Source organism: Salmo salar, chromosome 14, assembly GCF_965601325.2.
Source record: "Salmo salar chromosome 14, fSalSal1, whole genome shotgun sequence".
Taxonomy (NCBI): Eukaryota; Metazoa; Chordata; class Actinopteri; order Salmoniformes; family Salmonidae; genus Salmo; species Salmo salar.
Window position 1 is genome coordinate 36,122,465 of NC_138304.1, and position 23,511 is coordinate 36,145,975.

Here is a 23,511-nt window from a genome sequence, read left to right on the forward strand (position 1 = left end):
CCTACCACAGAACGCAAAATTAATTGGCAGGTATTATAAAGGATATTAATGCAATATCAGACACTTTTGTGAATTGATGAGCTTTTAGCCAATTATGCAGCTCTGTGTGTGACATTGTCCAGACCATAACCTAATGCAGCTTTAAAGGGATGGTTTCATTGCGGAGTAGACAGTATAAGGTGCTGATGAACTAGGGCACGGTGTCACGTCTGTTTGAAGGAGCGGACCAAAATGCAGCGTGTTCGTAGTTCAACATATTTATTAAATATGAAACTGAAATGCAATACACTTAAATTACTTGAAAACACAAAACAACAAACCGTGACGCAGAGAGGAAAACACACTAAAAAAATAATAACCCACAAACAACAATGAGAAAAACCCCTACTTAAATATGATCTCTAATCAGAGGCAATGAGGATCAGCTGCCTCCAATTAGAGATCAACCCCAAACAATCCCAACATAGAAATAGACAAACGGAACTTAAACATAGAAATAGAAAACATAGAACAACCCAAAACACCCCTTGTCACACCCTGCCCTACTCTACTATAGAAAATGACATCTTACTAGGGTCAGGACGTGACACACGGAGTGACCAGTGATCTCCACCTGCCTCACCAGGGGCAGAATGCTGCCACTGGAGGAGTCCTCAGAGACGCACACCCCTAGCCGCTTGGAGAGCCGCAGGTTGATGGCTAATAACAACCAGTATGTCCCCGGGGCTCGGCTCACCCAGTCTCTGGGTTAGAGCGTTCTAATCACCTGTAAAAGTACACTGGACAGGTATATAGAACATGTGAAAAAATGACCATAACAATCGTTCTAATCACCTGTAAATGCAGACTGGACAGGTGTAAAGAACACGTGTAAAATGTACTATTGACACTTGAAAAAGCAAGTGAAAAATGATAACGCGTCCAAATCACCTGTAAACGCTTTTTATAAATAGTTTTAGAATTTGTATCACCTGTAAACACACACTGGACAAGTGAAAAAAATCACGTCTACAAAAAAAATGACATTTGACACTTGAAAAATGATAATTATAAGTGTTAAAACCTGTTCCGGGTTAGACGATTTGAACCTGCTTTCATTAGTATGCTGCTACTGGTGCGCGGGTCTTCATTGCGACCATGCCAGGACTACTGCTAGGAGATGTGTTTCCAAATTTTGAGGCCGAAACCACTAAGGGCAAAATTAAATTCCATGATTTTTTGGGTGACTCGTAAGTAATTTTAAAGGCTGATATGACATTAAATATGCCATCGATTGAAATCACGTGTTGGAATTTTGGAATATACTACCTGAGATTCCAGTTTTCCGTTATATAATTTATGTTCTCTTTTCGATTTCACTATATCATTTGCATTCATTAAGGCACCTGTTTCTAAAGACATTAGGCCTAAATCATTCACATGTAAAAATAAAGGTTTAGTATAGTTTGGCAAAAGTCGTAAGGTTGATTATGCTGATAGCTGTCATATCCTACTGTACTCTCAAACTGTGTTGGTGTGAATTTTAATCTGATACCTAACGTTATTGGGTATAGCGAGGATGTGTTGGCATCCGGATTTGTTTCGTAGATATAATAATAAACAGCTATTCTTCCCCTATTTGAATAATATTTAGACATGTATCTTTACTCATGGTCTGTGGTTTTATTTGATCTAGGCCAGTTGGTTGTGTCAGTCTAACTAGGTTGAGACGTCAGAAAAAAACTGCTTGCTTGCAGCTCAAATCATTTGTTCTCTGAGCCCCCTCAATGAAAACGCTGACAACACTGAAATGTCAGTTGCTGCAACAAGACAAGATCTCTGTGGGCACACTTGAGGCCGTCTATATTTTTCTTCCTGGTTCTTTACATGATCAAATAAATCTTTAGGCTGCTTGGCATAATCGGGGTTAATATCAACATGTTTTATTAAATTGTATTAAACATTTCATTATTTCTTACCCTGATCTATTAAACATTTCATTATTTCTTACCCTAAAAAACAATAGTGCTCAAATAATATATGTAATGCAAAGACAAACTGTATTAAAAATCCTGTATTTTACAATTGGCTCAACAAGCAGCCAGGGCCAGGCGTATAGTGATGCGTAGAAAGGGTGTGTGTTGAGTACAGCACCAAAATAGTAGGGTGGTTAAGCTGATAAATCGTTCACTTTTTGATAAAAGCACCACATTTGGCAGAAATGCAGATTTATGTACCCTGAAAATGTGATGGACAGAGGAAGAGAGAGGAAGATATGGAGAGATTAGTAGGGGCCTAGCATAGGAATGTCAGCCTTTCTGTCCCGCTGCTCCTGTTTCTGTTTTACTGGAGCGGCTAAGCTGTAAAATTTGACTCAATCGTTCACTTTGTGATAAAAGCACCACATTTGCCACAGAGCTAGATTTATGGACCCTGGAAAGATTTAGATATGGAGTCACCACAGATTTAGGCCCCAGGGAGCTGTGGCAGCCATCTTACTAAATGACAACAGACTGAACCACTATTTCACAAACCTTCCATCTACAGTGCATTCAGAAAGTATTCAGACCACTTTACTTTTTCCACATTTTGTTACATTACAGCCTTATTCTAAATTGGATTAAATCGTTTTTTCCCTCATCAATCTACACACAATACCCCATAATGACAAAGCAAAAGCAGGTTATTAGACATTTTTGCAAATGTATAAAAAATAAAAAAAATGAAATATCACATTTACTGACGTATTCAGATCCTTTACTCAGTATTTTGTTGTAGCAGCTTTGGCAGCGATTACAGCCTTGATTATTGATAGGTTGTCACAACTTCTGCTGAAGTCGGTTCCTCTCCTTGTTCGGGCGGTGTTCGGCGGTCGACGTCACCAGTCTTCTCGCCATCGCCGATCCATTTTTCATTTTCCATTTGTTTTGTCTTGTTTTCCCACACATCTGGTTTTCATTCCCTCATTACGTGTTGTGTATTTAACCCTCTGTTCCCCCCATATCTTTGTGCGTTATTGTTTGTTGTAAGTGCTTGTGCACATTGTTTTCTGGTGCGCGACGGGTTTTGTACCCATATGTTGTTATTCTGGATGCCGGTGGTTTTGTTTACTAAACTGCTCCGGTTATTACCCAGTTCTGCTCTCCTGCGTCTGACTTCTCTGCCACCAGTTACACACCCCTTACTAGGTATGACGCTACAAGCTTGGCACACCTGTATTTGGGGAGTTTCTTCCATTCTTTGCAGATCCTCTCAAGCCCTGTCAGGTTGGATGGGGAGCGTCTCACTGTCAACTGCGTTTATTTTCAGCAAACTTAACATGTGTAAATATTAGTATGAACATAACAAGATTCAACAACTGAGACATAAACTGAACAAGTTCCACAGACTTGTGACTAACAGAAATGAAATAATGTGTCCCTGAACAAAGGGGGGGGGGGGGGGGGGGTCAAAAAAGTAACAGTCAGTATCTGGTGTGGCCAACCGGCTGCATTAAGTACTGCAGTGCATCTCCTCCTCATGGACTGCACAAGATTTGCCAGTTCTTGCTGTGAGATGTTACCCCACTCTTCCACCAAGGCACCTGCAAGTTCCCGGACATTTCTGGGGGGAATGGCCCTAGCCCTCACCCTCCGATCCAACAGGTCCCAGACTTGCTCAATGGGATTGAGATCCGGGCTCTTCGCTGGCCATGGCAGAACACTGGCATTCCTCTCTTGCAGGAAATCATTCACAGAACGAGCAGTATGGCTGGTGACATTGTCATGCTTGAGGGTCATGTCAGGATGAGCCTGCAGGAAGGGTACCACATGAGGGAGGAGGATGTCTTCCCTGTAATGCACAGCGTTGAGATTGCCTGCAATGACAACAATCTCAGTCCGATGATGCTGTGACACACCGCCCCAGACCATGACGGACCCTCCACCTCCAAATCGATCCCGCTCCAGAGTACAGGCCTCGGTCTAACGCTCATTCCTTCGACGATAAACGCGAATCCGACCATCACCCCTAGTGAGACAAAACCGCGACTCGTCATTGAAGAGCACTTTTTGCCAGTCCTGTCTGGTCCAGCGACGGTGGGTTTGTGCCCATAGGCCTGATTGGTAGCGTGCTGCAGAGATTGTCCTTCTGGAAGGTTCTCCCATCTCCACAGAGGAACTCTTGAGCGCTGTCATAGTGACCATCAGGTTCTTTGTCACCTCTCTGACCCAGGCCCTTCTCCCCCGATTGCTCAGTTTGGCTGGGCGGCCAGCTCTAGGAAGAATCTTGGTGGTTCCAAAGGCCAGCATCCCAGAGTTGCCTCTTCACTGTTGAAGTTGATACTGGTGTTTTGCGGGTACTTTTTAAGGAAGCTGCCAGTTGAGGACTTGTGAGGTGTCTGTTTCTCAAACTAGACACTCTAATGTCCTCTTGCTCAATTGTGCACCGGGGCCTCCCACTCCTCTTTCTGTACTGGTTAGAGCCAGTTTGCACTGTTCTGTGAAGGGAGTAGTACACAGCGTTGTACGAGATCTTCAGTTTCTTTGCAATTTCTCGCGTGGAATAGTCTTCATTTCTCAGAACAAGAATAGACTGACAAGTTTCAGAAGAAAGGTCTTTGTTTCTGGACATTTTGAGCCTGTAATTGAACCCACAAATGCTGATGCTCCAGATACTCATCTAGTCTAAAGAAGGCCAGTTTTATTACTTCTTAAATCAGGACAACAGTTTTCAGCTGTGCTAACATAATTGCAAAAGGGTTTTCTCATGATCAATTAGTCTTTTAAAATGATAAACTTGGATTAGCTAACACAACGTGCCATTGGAATACAGGAGTGATGGTTGCTGATAATGGGCCTCTGTACGCCTATGTAGATATTCCATAAACAATCAGCCGTTTCCAGCTACAATAGTCATTTACAACATTAACAATGTCTACACTGTATTTCTGATCAATTTGATGTTATTTTAATGGACAAAAAAATTGTTTTTCTTTCAAAAACAAGAACATTTCTAAGTGACCCCAAACTTTTGAACGGTACATTTAATAAATGTAAAAATATTTCCCAAAAAATGTAACATGTAACATAACAACATGTGGAAAAAGAGAAGACGTCTGAATACTTTCCAAATGCACTGTATATAAAGTCATGGCTTATACTTCTTTAACTTTTGTAAAAGTCATGGCCTATACTTATTGGCCTGGATCTGTTTAAAATGTTTAACACAGAACAATACAATGAGTAGATAGGGAAATACAGCAGTTATTTTTGTAGGAAAACTAATATTTCTCAGACTGTGTGTATCGGAGGTGAGTTAGAACGCTCTATAGATGAGGTAGCCCTGCCTGCGACTTACAACCAGCTTCGGCCCAGAACAGAATATTATTTTGGTCTACTGATTAAGACGTTGGGTTCCAGAGAAAATAGCTACTAAAGCTACTTTGCAATGCAAGGAGCAAATACACTAACTTCAGCTGTACCTAGGAAAATACCCCAGCCATTGAGTTGGAATAGTTCACAATTGCTGTGGACAACAAATCTCTCAAGCTGTAATATTTTTTTTTTCAACCAGTTTCATGATCAAAAGTATGACCCACTAGTTTTTCTACTTGCATTTGAATATGTTCTGCTATTTCAACAAAGTAAAGGCTATGCCACAGTTCGGTATGCCATGGACTTTTGGTGGTGACTGAGGCAGCATCGGGTAAATGTGTACTTACTGCTCCCTAAGGGACCTCTAAAAGTGATAGGGTGTGCTATCTAAATATTTTCAGGATATATAAATCGAACTCTTTGCCAAATTTGGTGTTTATCAACAACAACAAAAAAATGACTGTGACTGCAATATTGTGTTACCAATAGTGGCCATTTTGTAAGATACCTGCCTTGGCCCCCAGGGGCCAAATCTGTGGTGGCTCCATATCTTAATCTTTTCAGTGTCAATAAGTCTAGCACCGTGACTAATTTATTGCCTTTTCGTCAAAGCAGTCCTTCTGAATTGTAACATAGTGTTAGAGTCGAGGGCCATTTTGAAAAAGGGCTGCCACGCCCCCAGGAGGCAAATATGTGGTGACTCCATATCTATATATTTTCAAGGTACCTAAATCTACCTCTGTACCAAATGTGGTACGTTTATCACAAAGTGAACGACTGAGTCAAATTTTACAGCTTAGCCGCTCCACAAAAACAGAAACACAGGAGCAGGGAGACAGAAAGGCTGACATTCCTATGCTAGGCCCCTACTAATCTCTCCATATCTTCCTGCCTCTCCCTCTGTCCATCATTCCCCCCCTCTCTCTCTGTAGCTGGGGTATCCTGTTCTCCCACCCCAGTGACTACACCCCTGTCTGCACCACAGAGCTGGGCCGAGCAGCCAAACTCAGCGACGAGTTCAGCAGGCGGAACGTGAAGATGATTGCCCTGTCCATTGACAGTCTGGAGGATCACCATGGCTGGACCAAGGTATAGGCTGTTCCCAAATGGCACCCTATTCCCTTTATAAGGCACTACTTTTGACCAGGTCAAAAGGGAATAGGGTGCCATTTGTGACACCCAGTTTTGAGTGTGTAAACCAATGACCAGTGTTTAGTAATGGACGGCTGTGCTGTGGTCCTGTAGGACATCTTGGCCTACAACAATGAGGAGTCTGGCTGTGCGTTCCCCTTCCCCATCATAGCAGACAATCAGAGGGAGCTGGCAGTGGCCCTGGGCATGCTGGACCCAAATGAGAAGGACAAGGACGGCATGCCCCTCACTGCCCGCTGTGTGAGTGTCAAAACATGCATACTCACACTCTCAGCCACACTTTCTCTCGCTTTCTTCCTGTTAGTATCTCTCTCTACTGGTTGTCAGTTTCCGGTAAGTCATTGCCCACCATGAGATCGTCCTCCTCTTTCTGGTGCTCTATTTTCCATAAACATTACTTATTCATGCTGATGCAAGCAGCCTACCTTCACTGGCTAGTATGAGTTAACTACCCCTCCCCCCAAGCCCCACCACCCCATCTGGCAAAAACACTCACTACCAAGGCCCCTTGCTGCATGATGTTATCTTTTTATATGAATCAATGAGGGTGATATCACCGCATGATGGCTGCCTGTTAGTGAACACAGCCCTTATCTGCTACACTCTCTCGCTCTATCACACCATACACACACTTTCTCTCGCCCGCTAACCATTTGCCATGTGAGTAAATGCATCCCCAGTGGTGTGAAGTACTTATGTAAAAATACTTGAAAGTACTACTTAAGTAGTTTTTTGGGGTATCTGTACTTTACTATTTATAATTTTTGACTACTTTTACTTCACTACATTCCTAAAGAAAATAATACATTTTTTACTCCATACATTTTCCCCGACACCCAAAAGTACTTGTTATATGATGATTGCTTGCCTAATGCCATCCCACCAAAGTGTGACATGTTTTTATGTCTCAGGTTTTTGTGATTGGCCAAGACAAGAAGCTGAAGCTGTCCCTGCTCTACCCTGCCACAACGGGGCGTAACTTTGATGAGATCCTGAGAGTGGTCGACTCCCTGCAGCTCACAGCAAAGAACCGGGTGGCCACCCCTGCTGATTGGCAGGTCAGTCAGCCAATCCCTGTCAAGCTCTATAACCTGACAGTAGAATTTGCAGCATCCTTCAGGAAGTATTATCAGTCAAATATAAATGGCAGCTTGAGTGACCCAATAGACAATAAGTTAACATCATCATTCATCACACAACTTGTTTTATTGTTCTCCAAATACTTAGAATCTATTGTCAGTCCAATATCAATTGGCATGCCACTTATGCCCATTTCTATTTTTTCTGCTAACTCCCCTTCTCATTCCCTCTCTCTGTCCAGCCTGGCGAGCGCGTGATGGTTCCTCCTAACATCCCTGAGGAGGAGGCAGCAGCCATGTTCCCTGCAGGGGTCTACACCAAAGAGCTACCCTCAGAAAGGAAGTACCTGCGCTACACACCTCAGCCATGAGGGGCAGCAGAGGATCACACCTATAGCACACAGCCTCCCACACAACCACAGAAGGAGATGATGAGGACAATTAATGAAATTGCCATTCTCCTTACGATGGTGGAGTGCTGATCATATCACAGATTGACTGGTAGCATTTTGCTGATAATATGGTGTCAGGACGCGTTCATGTTGCATTTGTTGTAGTACTCGCATCTTCAAAGACACATAGCTGACAACTCAATTTATTGAGTTTAATGTGTAGTTATCAGGTTTATGGACAGGTGTGCTGCCTTACTTCTAATTGCGAGACGATTAATAAAACGCCTTCAACAGCAACACAGCCTTTAGTTTCACTTCAGTGTTACTTATTGCAGTCAATAAAGCAACCGTAACCCGACACCTACCAACCTTGTCCGGAGGATCGGATCTCATGGTGTAACGGCTAAGGTGTTGGGTTCGAGGCCCGGTTGGAGTTAAACCTGAATTTGCTAAAATAACAGTCTCAGCCTGCCGCCATGAGAGACTATATGTAACATAGCTGGACAGAAATCAAATACAGGTCTGGTTGGTGCAAGATGTTCTGCCATTGGGTCTGGACGTGAACCAGTCCTGTTAACTCAGCTGTGTGGGATTTGAGCATTCCTCTGTGTCACCAGGACAACATCAGAGGAGATTATGGTCTTTGATCCTGTACAGCACAGGGAACTGGAACACACATTCCTCTATGGCCTGCTTGGACCGCAGGAGACAGAGAGGTTAGAGATGAGATCAGAGGTTAGAGATGTGATAAGAGGACATCAGAGAAATAATGTGTGTGATAGAGAGATCAAAGAGAGGACATGAGATAGGGATTCATGATAGCAAATAGGCCTAGGTGTGAAAAAGTGACATTGGGCACAATTTCAAATACTTATAAACTTGCATAATATTTGAAGATGACTGTTTTATTGCTTTTCACAGGTTGACTTTCTGTCAGTGCCTTTTGAACTCTTATCAGTGTACTGTGGATGGAACTGTAGGCCATATTAGATTTTCAGGCCAGGACTTCACATCTTATATACTGGAATATTGCATTCATTTCCTACATCTTCCCCCATGCGTCAACTCAAGATGGATAGTGTCACCACCATTTTGCATTTGATAAGTCACGTTCTAATTCAGACTCTTTTCTCCTAATAGGTGTATTGGGTAACTGTGTCCAGCTGATTTTCGGAATCAACTAATTTGGGGTGTCTGATATCATAGTTGTATCCACAGTCTCTACTTGATATTGCATTCAGTCTAATCCAACCTCGGTGTTGGGATTACTGTCTGCTATTTCAACAGGTTGGACAGTAGCACCTCTTGGTTCTCAGTCAGTCATTCATAAGGGCCATGTACTCCCTCTGGTGGACATGGAGGCGCAGGAACACAGAGTGCTTCTTCCTGTAAAAGCTAAGAGAGAGAACACAGTTCCTCTAGTCAGATACTAGAACATTATACAAACATTATTAGAATGACATCATTAGAACAAAATTACAAACTGACCTGATAACAAATATACTTTCATATATCAGTAGTGATGTTTCCAACATTAATGTTAATTCATCATTGTACCCAGCACATGCCTCCAGCACAACCCACAGATGTTTGACCAATGAAACCCAACACTGATGCAGGCCAGTCTCTCGTCTCACCTCCAGAGCTCGTGGTCAGGCTGAACAACTTTTCCCACTTTGGCCATTTTCTCCATCGCCTCCTAAAACATGCATTCATAAACCAAGCCGTGATCAATAAATTATACACATTGAGTTTTGATCTGGAGGGGTGAGGTTGAGAACAGCCCATGACCTCGTTTGAAAAGGGAAGGTTCAACTGTCTATGAAGTTTGTGACATACAGTACGTAGGAAGTAGAATTCTCCTTTCCTGGCCTTATAGTTATCCTTCTGTATAAGCTCTTTGGTTCACACTGCCCTGTCATCCCTAGTCTGTCATCCCTAGCTCAAATCCTCAGACAGCACCAACTGCATGAGCAGTTATGACTCCAAATGAGGGGACAGGTGCGACCCAGTCCAAACAATAATACACATTCTTATTTTTAGCACGTCTGGCTTACGGGGTGGGCCACTACCCGGTGTTCAGAGGTATGCTGCTGAATGCCAGAGAGACACCCCCAGAGCCCTCTCTTTAGATAGCTATCTAGCCACCTCCATGTCATCTCACCAGACTTTGCACAAGTCTCCTCCTTGAGACACAGCAAGGGAATCCGTGCATTTCTCCTTTACCTTAGTTCCTCTCCAGTAGATGGTAGTATGGAGTCAGGAATGAGCTGCTATGATGTCGAACTAAATATTCTACTGCTGTGTTTATTGTGTATGTGTGTGTTCTGCACTCACCAGTATGGAGCTATAATCATGGGAAGCACAGGCACCTAGGACTGCTGCTCCCACCAACACAGCCTCAGTCTGGGCAGGAAGCACCAAGGGCAACCCTGAGTTGACAACACGCAGTATTGTTAGATCCCTTCATAAGCACTCAAGTTATTTTACAAATAAGGAATTAATAGGAGTGTTTAACTCACTCTCTTCATAATGAGAAATATACATTTCTAAATAGTAATTCAGAACCTCAACTGAAATAATCTAGGTTAGTTTTCAGTGTGGGTGTTTCCCAAGTTCAGGTTACGTAGTACTTCCCGTTTCACATGTTTTACAGCGGCTGGACACAGACTAGATCACCCTCCATCACACACCTGTGGCATTGGCGTGAATCTGCACATAAAGAGGATTCTTACTCAACCCCCCACACAGGAAGAGGGTTGTGATGTCATGTCCTGCCTGTGTCATGGCCTCTAGGATATGCTGGGTGCCTAGCTGAAAGGAGAGAGGCAGGAGGGGATTGTTGCGATATAAAACCAACCAATCAATCTAATTAGTTTATAAAGCCCTTTTTACAACTTACAGGGAGGACGTACTCCTCTGGCTATCATAACAACACACAATCATTTAGGATAGGATAATCTAGGTACATATTTCAAGTAATGTCTGACATGTTTATATTAAAATGTAGTATTCAAGCTTTTTGGGGTTTCAGAAAAGCGCTATGGATTATTAGTAGTGAAACTCACAGCCAGTGCCTGTACAGTAGCAAGGTAAAGCAGGGCCAGGTCATCCAGGGTCTGGGACAATGGCAGCCCAACCACCTGTACACACACAGAGCACCTTCAGTACCACTTAGAAAAGCTTTGTTGGGCATTCATAAAGGATTCATAACAACTAAATAGATGCTTCACAAATCATTTATAAGCAAAGTCATACAGTTCTGGCATTTGACACTTTGGCTTAAAACCCTTCATTGGCTTTTATATAGTGTGATGACATTTGTTTCTGAATGATTTCCCAGCTCAGAGGGTCAGAGCCCTAGCCTGGTCCCAGATCGGTTTGTGCTGTCTTCAAATCAGATACTAATAAAATAAAAAGTATTTGTCAACGGATGTTTTCTTTACCGTGAAATACTTGCTTACAAGCCCTTCCCAACGATGCAGAGTTTTAAAAAATATTATAAAAAATAATAATAATTCACAGGTATGAAGCTATCTATATACAGGTATTACCAGTACCAGATCAATGTGTAGGGGTTCCAGGTATTACCAGTACCAGATCAATGTGTAGGGGTTCCAGGTATTACCAGATCAATGTGTAGGGGTTCCAGGTATTACCAGTACCAGATCAATGTGTAGGGGTTCCAGGTATTACCAGTACCAGATCAATGTGTAGGGGTTCCAGGTATTACCAGATCAATGTGTAGGGGTTCCAGGTATTACCAGTACCAGATCAATGTGTAGGGGTTCCAGGTATTACCAGTACCAGATCAATGTGTAGGGGTTCCAGGTATTACCAGTACCAGATCAATGTGTAGGGGTTCCAGGTATTACCAGTACCAGATCAATGTGTAGGGGTTCCAGGTATTACCAGATCAATGTGTAGGGGTTCCAGGTATTACCAGTACCAGATAAATGTGTAGGGGTTCCAGGTATTACCAGATCAATGTGTAGGGGGTTCCAGGTATTACCAGTACCAGATCAATGTGTAGGGGTTCCAGGTATTACCAGATCAATGTGTAGGGGTTCCAGGTATTACCAGATCAATGTGTAGGGGTTCCAGGTATTACCAGATCAATGTGTAGGGGTTCCAGGTATTACCAGATCAATGTGTAGGGGTTCCAGGTATTACCAGATCAATGTGTAGGGGGTTCCAGGTATTACCAGTACCAGATCAATGTGTAGGGGTTCCAGGTATTACCAGATCAATGTGTAGGGGTTCCAGGTATTACCAGATCAATGTGTAGGGGTTCCAGGTATTACCAGATCAATGTGTAGGGGTTCCAGGTATTACCAGATCAATGTGTAGGGGTTCCAGGTATTACCAGTACCAGATCAATGTGTAGGGGTTCCAGGTATTACCAGTACCAGATCAATGTGTAGGGGTTCCAGGTATTACCAGATCAATGTGTAGGGGTTCCAGGTATTACCAGTACCAGATCAATGTGTAGGGGTTCCAGGTATTACCAGATCAATGTGTAGGGGTTCCAGGTATTACCAGTACCAGATCAATGTGTAGGGGTTCCAGGTATTACCAGATCAATGTGTAGGGGTTCCAGGTATTACCAGATCAATGTGTAGGGGTTCCAGGTATTACCAGATCAATGTGTAGGGGTTCCAGGTATTACCAGTACCAGATCAATGTGTAGGGGTTCCAGGTATTACCAGATCAATGTGTAGGGGTTCCAGGTATTACCAGTACCAGATCAATGTGTAGGGGTTCCAGGTATTACCAGTACCAGATCAATGTGTAGGGGTTCCAGCTATTTGAGGTAAATATGTACATAAAAGGCAGGGTGACTAGGCATCAGAATAAATAATAATAGCAGTAAAAAAAAAAGCCTAGAGTAGTGGCAGCATATGATGTGTGTGAAAGTGTGTATGTGTGTGTTGCCAACTCCTATTGTCATTGTCCTTGCCAAATGATGATAAGACTAGGCAAGATAGCATAAACAGATCTGGGAGCAGTCTATCAGAGCCCTGAGCCAGAGGCGGTCTCTCCTCACCGCGCCCCTCAGAGTGGGGTCTGCCAGGGGGGAGCGGTTGCCATGAAAGTCTGGCCAGACGTGGAGGCTGGAGGCCAACAGCTCCAGGGGAGCCCCCAGGTCTTTAGCCATGGAGGACAGGTGTCTGTTCAGGTAACTGTAGATATGCTCCCCACTGCAGGGAAATATAGGTGACATGTTACACTTTTTGAAACCTACTTTTTATTATGTTGCTGATTGACAGTTCTTTGTGTAGGAAGGTGGTTTCTCATTGGGAATCTATTTTGTAAAGTGTATCAAGTAATTGACTTCTCAGCTGCTATTGGAACTATGTAATGCCTTCGAGCAATAGTAAATCAATCATTTTCTCACAACAGAAGACGGGACAAAAATGTAAAAAATGTTTACGAGCGAGAGAAACTGTTTTTCCTATTGCCCAAGAAGTTTGTCAATTGACATGCCAGAACAGGTGATAACAGACAGTTACACCGTGCTCTTAGTAGGTTAGTGGGTTCAGATGGATTCTGAGCATTCTGGGCCTACATATCTGGATAGAGTATGCCGTTCATGTTAAATGTGTATTCTGTACTATTCCATGTGAAATGTATGTTGTTGTTTTAATGGATATGATTTTGCTGTAAATAGCTGACCCTTTCACCGCCTGCTCCTGTAGCTGAGGGTAGGCTACATGACCTTTCACCACATGGTCAATCTGAGGTAGGAGAAAAAATATACATTATGGTTTTGTGGATCTGGTTTGAGCAACCCTAGTCATCGAGGCTTACTGTGTCAGACAGTTCTCAGTGTATAATGCATATGTAGCAGATTACTGCAGGTCACAGTTCACACATGGACAAAGTCACAATTACAGGGTTGAGGCAATGCTGGTTTTCTTTCTCTCCTTCTGAGCAGGAGACTGAGACACCAGGTGTATGGGTTCTTGGGCCAATCGGTGACATGAATTGATCAATGAACTACTGGGTAGAGAAGGAAAAGCAGCAGTTCTGCAGGGCCATAGACCAGTAGTTGAATAGGCCTGGTCTAGTAGAGTAGGACCCAGGGGAGCAGAGCTGAACTGACCAGACTTCCAGTAGCACTCTGTCCTCCCTCGTTGAGCCACAACTCAGGCACCATGCCGGACAGGTACGGTCCCCACACACCCGGTACAAACAGGGGCCCCTGGCTGATCTGAACACATGGGGACAGAATAACACATAGAGGCTTCAACACAGCTATGGGCTTCAACACAGCATCAGGCCCCCTCACCTCCCCCTACTAGAGCTAGATTTTAAAGCTCATGACACTAGACTCCAGCTGAAGGAATGAAGAGGTTGCAGCAGGTCAGGGTCTACCCCTCATGATTGGTCACCAGGAAGGACTGCTGACGAATGGCATTGCAATACTATTCGCCATGCTAGATAAACATACCTGGCTAAGATGCAACCTGGGTTGTGGGTTGGATTCCTGCATGGGCCCCACATACTGAATATGTCTGTCACTGTCAATGTTCTGTAAGTCACTTTAAATCAAATTTGCTAAGTGGCACATATTATATTATATGACAACAGGAGCTGTTTAAGTCTAACCAACTCACCGCCATGTGACATGAAGATGTTCCACAGATCATGGCCATGCGCGACGTGATTGGCTGGTCCTCACAGGGCAGGGAGAACCCCCTCACGTCTGCACCAATCACACCTGGAACCACAAAACACACCATATTCTCATTATTTACATGGTTAAAAATGCGGGTAGGTCGTGTACCAAGAACATTTGTACATTTACATTTCTGTCAAGTACAGTATGTTGTGGAAAAAAATGTATTTCTCATTCCCCTGCCTACTTGACATTTCCACTACGTTTTGACCTTTTGCAAAGTTCACTGAGAATACCCAAAACACATGTATAAAAACAAAATAAAAAAATGATTCTAAGTTGTTCCTGCCATAACCTGCCCGTTGGAAGCTGTGCACAAGGCTTCTACTTATTCTCTTTTTATCACTAAGAACACATTTGTTTGACAAGCAGAATAAAACATCCTTTATGATTCCAAAACATGGGTTTTATAATAGCCCATGGGGAGACTGGGCCACAAAATGGAGGATTGTTAAATCAGTATCTTCACTCTTTGAAGTGAGTCTGTAACCTCCATGGTGGAATATAGTGTTGACATTTACTGCTGGGATAATGTTTGCCAAGCTGGTTCTAGTTTTAAATGTGGGAGGAGGTGGGGAAGAGGAGGCACACAGAGGTGAAGGAGCAGAGTGCATGTACATGTCTGACATGTACAAAAGTTTAGAACAGCACGGAGTGCTTTAAACTTTCACGTTTGACCCCATGCAATTGTAATCAGCAGAGGTCCCAGCAGGAGTCAAAAGTCGAAGTTCATGAGCAGTTTAACTGCCTAAACGAAACCAGATGACCAAGGTCTGGTTAGGTGACTGATCCAGGTGATGATAATAAACTCAAACAAACTGAGCTGCTCACAAAAACTTCTTCAGTTGTAATCTACATGTTTATTATATTCTCATCTATAAATTGTTAGCGGCAATATGAAGCACCAGTGGTATACGCAAAAACTACACATTTTAAAAAACAGGAGGCCCTTGGAATGAGTGTCTACCTAGGCCTCCAGCGTGGGCATCGATGAGGGAGGCTCCCACTGCGGTGCCCGTGTCCAGCCCCAGTTCGGCTGCAGCTTCTTGGGTAAGGCCTTCTCCCACTGGGCTCCCTGGACAGCAGGTCACATTGCCTAGGTGGGTGTGGAGAAACACACATTGGCTGCAGAGAACAACCACAGGTAGGTACTCCCATTGAGAAACCAAAACCAACCTGTACTGAGTTTGATATTTCTTATTTATCTGTAATTTATCCAGGAAAACTCCATTGATGTTGAAAACCGGTTTACTCTGCTCACCTATTTTGGAATGGTCGTTTTCCAGTAAGTCCTCCAAACCAATGGCTGTCCAGAAGCTGGTGTCCCATTTTTCTGTGGGGCAATAGGTCCACTTACAGACCACAGTACATAAGGACCTGAAGGATAAGGGAGAATCTGTCTGATACACACACTGAGACTGGTCAAGATACACAAACACACACACACACAAACCCCTCCTACCCCTCTCTCCTTCTGTTCTAAAGCTCACCTGGCCAGAGAAGCTGTGGCTTTCCAGGACAGGAAGTCAGGGAGGTCCAGAAAGTGGGCAGCGTCCCTCCAGCATGTCGCTCTCAGGTTCTGACCAAAGAATTATGGGTAGGGGGAAAATTACATAAAAACAGGGCAATAAACCTCAGCACTAGCCAATCAGCGGTGTCCAACAATAAAACTGTCTGTTGACTTATAGTGGGTGACCTCTAACCTCTTTCAGCCAGAGCAGCTTGGGGGGCTGCATCTCCGGTGACATTACCCCTCCCACCCTGCTCAGGACCCTGTGGCCAGTGCTGGTGATGCGTGCAGCCTGCTCTGCAGCGCGATGGTCCATCCACATCACCACGTTCCTCTCAGCCTCACCTACACACAGGGCAACAGAGAGGGGAGGAGACATTTTGACAAATACGTAGTTGAAACGTTGGACTCAATAAAACTGTGAGCATTCAACAGTGTTAGAGTATTCTATCTATTTTTAATAATTCTCTCACTCACCATCCAGGTTGACAGCTACAGGCTGAAAGTTCTGGTCCAGGACCACTAGGGAACAGGTGGCATCAAAACCCACCCCTCTGACCTGATTCCTCTGCACTCCCTGGGTCACTTTCTGTCATAGGAATATGGTGTTGGTTACATGTTGATGTTTATGTTTTGTATTGCTGCTAAATATGAGAAAACATTGCAAAACTGCAAAAAGTATTCAAAAAGGTCTTGGAGTTAGACATCATACTAATCTACGCCAATAATTAAAGACATTCCAAGAGAGTACATCACTTTGCAGAGCACTTTAGTCACATCTGAACAGAGTCTCTAACACCTACCCGGACTGTGCTACAGCACTTAGCCCAAATGTCAATGGATGACTGGACATAATGGTCTGAGTGAGGTTTCCAGATGGTGACCATCTCCTCTGCAGTGGTCTTTACTTGGCCCTCCCTGGTGACTAGAGCAGCCCTCACACTGGTTGTCCCCACGTCCACCCCCACATAGTACCACTCTACTGGGTCCGACCCAGCCATTTAAAACACCTGCAGGACAGAGAGAGCAGAATCATTAAAAATAGATCACTGGTGAAGAAGGTTTTCATGGCATGTCTAGAGATCTGTTTTTAGACATGCATATAGGTTATGGTCTAAAAGATTAAATCAAAACATACAAACCTATTGTGTTTCTTTAAAAAAAGATATAAGAAATAGTCAGGGTTGGGTATGTAATCCGTTACAGTTACATGTCCAAAATTGTAATCAGTAATGTCACTTTTGGATTACCCAAAATCAGTAACGTAATCTAATTACATTCCGTTACTTTTAGATTACTTTCCCCTTAAGAGGTATTAGAAGAAGACTAAAATGTATGTTACCAATTGAATGACATCTATTGCAGGATAAATCAATGTTAAAGTTTACATAGCTGGCCATATATGGATGTTAAATTTTACTTTATGGGTTGGTTATGTAGGCTTCTTCTAACCCATCACTTTCTACTACATATAATAATACGATTAAATTATGTCTTTACATTAAAAAACCAAAGTCTATCAGAATTCCAGTCATCCCAATGAATGTTATATCCCTTGATCTTCAAGAATAGGACTTGCACACTTAACCAGCGTGGCTACCACAGCATTTTGCAGCGATACGCCATTCCACCTGGTTTGCGCTTAGTGGGACTATCAGTTGTTTTTTAACAGGACAATGATCCAACACACCTCCAGGCTGTGTAAGGGCTATTTCACCAAGAAGGAGAGTGATGGAGGTGTGTTGGATGGTGGAAGAACATCACAGGGTCACCCGACCTCAACCCAATTGCGATGGTTTGGGATGAGTTGGACCACAGTGAAGGAAAAGCAGCCAACAAGTGCTCAGCATATGTGGGAACTCCTTCAAGACTGTTAGAAAAGCATTCCAGGTGAAGCTGGTTGAGAGAATGCCAAGCATGTTCAAAGCTGTCATCAAGGCAAAAGGTGGCTACTTTGAGGAATCTAAAATATATTTTGATTTGTTAACACTTTTTTGGTTACTACATGATTCCATATGTGTTATTTCATAGTCTTGATGGCTTCACTATTATTCAACAATGTAGAAAATAGCAAAAATAAAGAAAAACTCTTTAATGAGTAGGTGTGTCCAATCTTTTGACTGGTACTGTATATATATATATATATATATATATATATATATATATATATATATATATATATATATATATATATATATATATATATATATAATTTATGAGTCCAAAATTGGATGTAGCAAAGTGCAGATTGCCCCTTAAGTCTATAAAAAGTGTCCAAGTTTGAGCATGTGTCCATTAGGATTATGTTTTTTGTTTGTCAGCATGAATTAGATTGAGCAATAAAAGCCCCACTTATATTCCATAGGCTGGGATCCCCACTATGCAGCTGTTGCATGAGCGCATTTTTCACAGTCTGTCCACTGGCTTCAAAAACGATGATTGATAGGCAGCTTAAACTTCTTGAATTCAACCATTATTGGGTTCAAATACACATTTAGATTTGTGAACAGCCATCCACAACAACCAGAATCCGTAAGGCGCAAATAGCTAAATGAGAGAGCAGGATTCACATCAATGCACTATGTAGATATCAATAATAAGTGGCATCCGTATCGCCGTAGACTACACCACTGCTGTCATCCTTCCCTCCAAGCGTTTATTCAAGTTGGATCATCTTTGGGTGCCGACAGCAGTCGCACCACTGGAAGACATAGCTTGGACTGTAGCCTACAAAAACCTATTCCTGCTCTTTTCCCGCGATCCATCAAACCCATTTGGCGTGTCATCATAGTTTCTCTGACTTCTGTTCAGACTCGCTCAACTGGAACAAATTTACATTTGCGCCTTTTTTCAATGCTGATTTGAATGTCATTGAGAAAACGGAGAAGTGTGATTTTTTGGTCGCAAACATCCTTTCAGAATTTAAATGTAATCCTCGAAGTAATCCTCGTTTTTCAAAAGTATCTAACCTGATTACAATATTTTTGCTGGTAATGTAACGGATTACAGTTACCATTTTGTAATCCTTTACATGTAACAGATTATATGTAATTCGTTACTCCCCAACCCTGGAAATAGCGTACTACGCATAAAACAGTATCGATAGATATTCACTAGCAACGGGATCATGTCGCCTACCTGTTGATAGAGTGTGAAAGTACTACAAGTATTGCACTATGCGTGAGTGATTGTTGACGTGATACAATGTTGCTTTTATATTTTTTTTGGAATCAATTTGTTATATATAATTCCGGTCTCGGTTCAGTCTGCTACATTCGACAATTCATGGTGTAAAAAGCGACTCCCTAAACATTTGATTTAAACAGGGTCAACCCGACACGAAACTTTAACAACTTGCTCGATACATTACCTGACCTCGAAGATCACAATTTATGTCAATAACTTCCACGAAATCACTCTTTGATGATTAGCGAAATGTACTTTGATTTCCAACGGAACGCGTTAGTGACCAAAAATGGTAAGTCGTTGTGGTCTCGCATAGCAGGCCAGCTATGCGAGGGGATCTCGGTTTGGTTTGGTCAACTGAGATTTTGTAACACTGGCAGCTCGTCATTGTACACACAAAAATCTGAATTTACACTAGCCACTAAATCAGATTTACAATTTTAGTTTAATTTCTAAAGTGAGGATATCAAGAAACCCCTATTTTATTACAGAGGGAGAATAGAGGAAGGAGAGGACAGAGAAACAGAGCAGCAGGACAGGAAGAAACGGATGGTTCTTAACAAACACTGTAGACATGTTTAACACACACGGGTGAGTGAGTAATCTAACTTTCCTGTTTATGATCAACACATGCTAAGTGAACTCTCCACATTTTGGTCTGAGCAGAGCACAGACAGGAAGAGTGTTTTCATGTACGAAGGGTCCATCGCTACAACAAAGGACAGCTTGTAGCAGCTGGGCCGGGTTCTAAACTAAACTCTTGATTAGAAACCTCCATGCAGTGGAAGCAGCTGGCTGAGCCAGGGGAGGAAGGTGGTGTTATCTAGAGGTTACCCATCAGGCCACTGGACAGGAAACAGGGACAGAGAAACAGGAAGTATGGCCGGGTCAGCGGTAGGTTGATAGAAAAATTCCCCGCTACAGTTATAAACACAGGTGCGTGCTGGGGGAAATGTGTAAACCTCTTTTATCTTCTATAGGGAGCTGCTGCTGAGGGACTGCTGTGAAACTAGTCTCAAGTACTACTTGCTTCATACAGAGAATGCATGAGTGTGTGAGGGAGGGAGGGCGAGAAAGAGAGAGAGAGCATGCGCACATGTTTTTGTTTTTTGGCCTGGTGTGTTCACCTGGTGTGTCCCTGTGACTGTGTACATGCTTGTGGGATTGGAACGTTGTCATTGAACCCATTTGTTGTTAGTATCATTATTGTGACAGGAGGAACAGACTTTCCTAAATATTCCAATCTGGAATTCCAAGTGAAGGTGTCAAATACCTCCAAATGCTGGTGGTTGTTGTGCCGTCAAGGCAACCTGAGGGAAAGCATGTCACTTCAGGGTTAACCTCAGTTTGTGGCCTGTGGCCGAGGTCTGTCCATTTATTTATAGTCAGGGTTAAATAGAATGTGTTGAATATTGCAAGGAGTGAGCAGACAGAGTTAAAGCTCACGGCAAGGCCCGAGCAGAGACACAATACCAGCACTATCAGTCAGACAGTTTGCTTGAGACTGAGGAGCACCACTTTGAAGCCCATTGAGCTCTACTGTAACGAGTTTCTCCACATATTGCAAGTCATAAATATAATAAACCATAGACTACATCTATTTGGGGAAATATATAATGAAAAATAAAGTTACAGAGTTGGCTCCACTTTACATTCAGTAATGGTAATACCTAGGCTATGTAGTTGCATGGTAGTAACCTTGTAATTACAGTGTAGGAAGGAACACATTGTTGCTACGGTTGCTTATTTGTTATACCTATACTCTGTACTCTAAACACCCCTTAAAATGTGAGGCACAAAGTTCCATTTGATATTCACTTGAACATGATCATTCCCCTTCATAACCAATGCATAAAGTATCACCTGAAAAACAAAACAACCCCCCCTGCCCACCATCACTCTGTCACACGCACCAGAAGTATATCACATTTCCATGCTTTCACCCACAAAGTCAAAGAGCAAAAGAAAGAAAGCAAATATTGTGAAAACTGATTTTAAAAGGTAATCTGGTCAACCTGACTGAGATTGGGTAACAAAATAAAGCGGGTAAGAAGATATTCAAAAACAAAACGTAATCCCAGAGGACAACGTTCCTTTTACTGCATTACCTAATCCCATCAGCCTTTGCGGGAGGCGGGAATATGGCTGGTTGTCAACGCAACGTGCATGTCATTAAAAAAGTAACGCCCATCACATCATCTCAAACCAATAGGAAGCCTGATACATGACATCATTGTTATTTTCAGTATAGCAGCAGCTTAGAAGTGGATAAAGTTCGTCTCCACGTTGGAAGTGGTAGAAACTACATTGTGTCGAGTCAGACACAGTATCTGCTTAGAGAAGAAAAACCTTATTTCAATAGGCGAATCGAATATTTTTTTAATCCTAATTGAAACAAAGACGCCTATCGATTGAGGAAGTAAAGTTATTTTCTTTGTTTGATACTATTATTTTATAAAGTCTCAAGAAAAGTTTCCACATCGGACATCAGGAGTTGTCCTCCGAGTTGAAATTCGAAAATTACTTGGCCGAAGATTGTAAAAAGATTGGGGACATCAGATTGCAATTTATCACTCCATATTGTTTATTGTAATTTCGACCTTTGATGTTTGGATTTTTATTCCAGCAATTATATTAGCGATAAAGACCCGTCAATTGATGCCCACCAAGATGGAAGCTACATTATATGACGAATCTGTAAATGGTCAGCAAGGCGCAGTGGGCGGATATCGTGGGTTTAACCCGAAAACCCTGAAGCAGAGCATGACACTCAACCTCAACGACCCTAAAATGTTTAAACCTCATCTGCGGGCGAAAGCTATCGACATCCTGACATCCCCTGATGTGGGATTATTAAAACTGGCTTCCCCTGAATTGGAAAGGCTTATCATCCAGTCCTGCAATGGGCTGACGACACCGACCCCAACTCAGTTTCTCTGTCCCAAGAACATCACCGACGAGCAAGAGGGTTTTGCCGAGGGATTCGTAAAGGCGCTCGCGGAGCTTCATTATCAACAGCATATGCCCAATGGCAGCTCTGACGCTCAAGCCAATGCTGCCAACGACATGGCACCCTCATCTACTGTGTCGGACAGTCCTATACCCTACAGCTGCACCGTGCGCCCCGAGCCACCTGAATACACAAACTTGGGCACTTTCAGTCGGGCTGTCAGCTCTGCGTCGTCACTTAACGGCGACAGACACTCCTCCACTAGTTACACGGCCGTCCCGTCCCAAATCCACATCGAGCCCCAGCGGCCATCCCAGCATCCACGGCTACAGCATGCTCGGCTACAGTCATTCAAAGAGGAGCCCCAGACGGTGCCCGAGATGAGCGGCGATACCCCTCCGCTGTCTCCTATCGACATGGAGAGCCAGGAGCGGATAAAAGCCGAGCGAAAGCGCTTGAGAAACAGGGTGGCTGCGTCCAAATGCCGGAAAAGGAAGCTGGAGAGGATCTCGAGGCTGGAGGACAGGGTCAAAAACCTGAAGACCCAACACACAGAGTTGGTCTCCTCTGCCAACGTGCTCCGGGACGAACTGGCACTGCTAAAACAGAAGGTCATGGACCACGTTAACAGCGGGTGCCAACTCATATTGACGCAACAGCTCCAGGCGTTCTGAACGGCCAAAGACTGCGCTTTGCGCGAGAGACATTTCAATATGGGACCAAACGCAGCTCCTAAAGGCATTACTTCGTCTTTGCGCCTGACAGAGTGGGGACAATCTAAACTTATTCGTGGAATAATTAGGCTAGTGGTGGCCAAGGCCAACAAACAGTGCCAGTGCCTGTTGCCCTATGAATTGTCTAGTATGTAAATAGCCCAAGTCTAGCACTGAGTTTTCTCACCAGCAACAAGTTGTACAATGTAACACTATATGAGACATTGCATTATTGACACACCTTGTGAAAGGACTGACTCACAGGTGTGTGTAGGCTAGGCTACTAGGACTGACACAACTTCCTTACTTTCTTAACATTTACACATTAATACCATTTTGTGAAAGGGGTATAACAAATGTTAGATCTGAATTAATACTTTATCATAACTGTTTTTATGCTTTTTATCCGAAATGTATGTATAAACGACAAATATGTGGAATAAAACTTCTCATTAAGAATATTGTCGCGGTTATAATTATTCAGAATGGGGTTTTCAATGTCGTTTTATTGACA

The 23,511-nt window shown here is 43.0% G+C and overlaps 3 protein-coding genes across 5 annotated transcripts; 2 read left to right on the forward strand and 1 right to left on the reverse strand.

Annotated features, from left to right (window-relative positions):
* The first annotated feature begins 1,070 nt into the window (after window positions 1–1,070).
* LOC106569414 (peroxiredoxin-6) lies at window positions 1,071–8,253 on the forward strand. Its single transcript, XM_014140754.3, has 5 exons — window positions 1,071–1,229; window positions 6,266–6,422; window positions 6,579–6,725; window positions 7,397–7,543; window positions 7,807–8,253. Exons 1-5 carry the CDS (start codon window positions 1,138–1,140, stop codon window positions 7,933–7,935), a joined length of 672 nt encoding a protein of 223 aa, XP_013996229.1. The 5' UTR covers window positions 1,071–1,137; the 3' UTR covers window positions 7,936–8,253.
* Window positions 8,254–8,840: 587 nt separating this feature from the next.
* Window positions 8,841–19,650, reverse strand: fggy (FGGY carbohydrate kinase domain containing). Of its 3 annotated transcripts, none has more exons than XM_014140662.3 (16): window positions 19,287–19,544; window positions 16,952–17,158; window positions 16,626–16,737; window positions 16,342–16,493; window positions 16,129–16,217; window positions 15,900–16,015; window positions 15,606–15,734; window positions 14,577–14,680; window positions 14,063–14,170; window positions 13,633–13,694; window positions 13,004–13,157; window positions 11,025–11,099; window positions 10,650–10,770; window positions 10,294–10,388; window positions 9,594–9,655; window positions 8,841–9,351 (listed from the first exon to the last, which is right to left on the reverse strand). In XM_014140662.3, the coding sequence occupies exons 2-16, from the start codon at window positions 17,147–17,149 to the stop codon at window positions 9,273–9,275; spliced, it is 1,656 nt and encodes a 551-aa protein (XP_013996137.1). In that variant the 5' UTR covers window positions 17,150–17,158; window positions 19,287–19,544; the 3' UTR covers window positions 8,841–9,272. The 3 variants fall into 3 exon arrangements, with proteins under 3 accessions (XP_013996137.1, NP_001133658.1, XP_013996138.1); NM_001140186.1 differs by having other exon boundaries at window positions 8,843–9,351; window positions 19,519–19,543; XM_014140663.3 differs by lacking the exon at window positions 9,594–9,655 and having other exon boundaries at window positions 8,983–9,351; window positions 19,519–19,650.
* A 2,001-nt stretch (window positions 19,651–21,651) lies between these two features.
* LOC106569413 (transcription factor Jun) lies at window positions 21,652–23,456 on the forward strand. Its single transcript, XM_014140753.3, has one exon. The coding sequence runs from the start codon at window positions 21,993–21,995 to the stop codon at window positions 22,956–22,958; it is 966 nt and encodes a 321-aa protein (XP_013996228.1). The 5' UTR covers window positions 21,652–21,992; the 3' UTR covers window positions 22,959–23,456.
* Window positions 23,457–23,511: the final 55 nt, after the last annotated feature.

Bases quoted from the DNA above. Each gene is read 5' to 3' on its own strand.
- LOC106569414 (XM_014140754.3), top strand. From the start codon at position 1,138: ATGCCAGGACTACTGCTAGGAGATGTGTTTCCAAATTTTGAGGCCGAA. The intron at 6,726-7,396 runs GTGAGTGTCAAA...TTTATGTCTCAG, and splicing joins TGCCCCTCACTGCCCGCTGT to GTTTTTGTGATTGGCCAAGA. The intron at 7,544-7,806 runs GTCAGTCAGCCA...CTCTCTGTCCAG, and splicing joins CCACCCCTGCTGATTGGCAG to CCTGGCGAGCGCGTGATGGT.
- fggy (XM_014140662.3), bottom strand. From the start codon at position 17,149: ATGGCTGGGTCGGACCCAGTAGAGTGGTACTATGTGGGGGTGGACGTG. The intron at 14,171-14,576 runs GTGAGTTGGTTA...CCATGTGTTCAG, and splicing joins CATCTTCATGTCACATGGCG to ATCAGCCAGGGGCCCCTGTT. The intron at 11,100-13,003 runs GTGAGGAGAGAC...GTGTGTGTACAG, and splicing joins ACCCCACTCTGAGGGGCGCG to GTGGTTGGGCTGCCATTGTC.
- LOC106569413 (XM_014140753.3), top strand. From the start codon at position 21,993: ATGCCCACCAAGATGGAAGCTACATTATATGACGAATCTGTAAATGGT.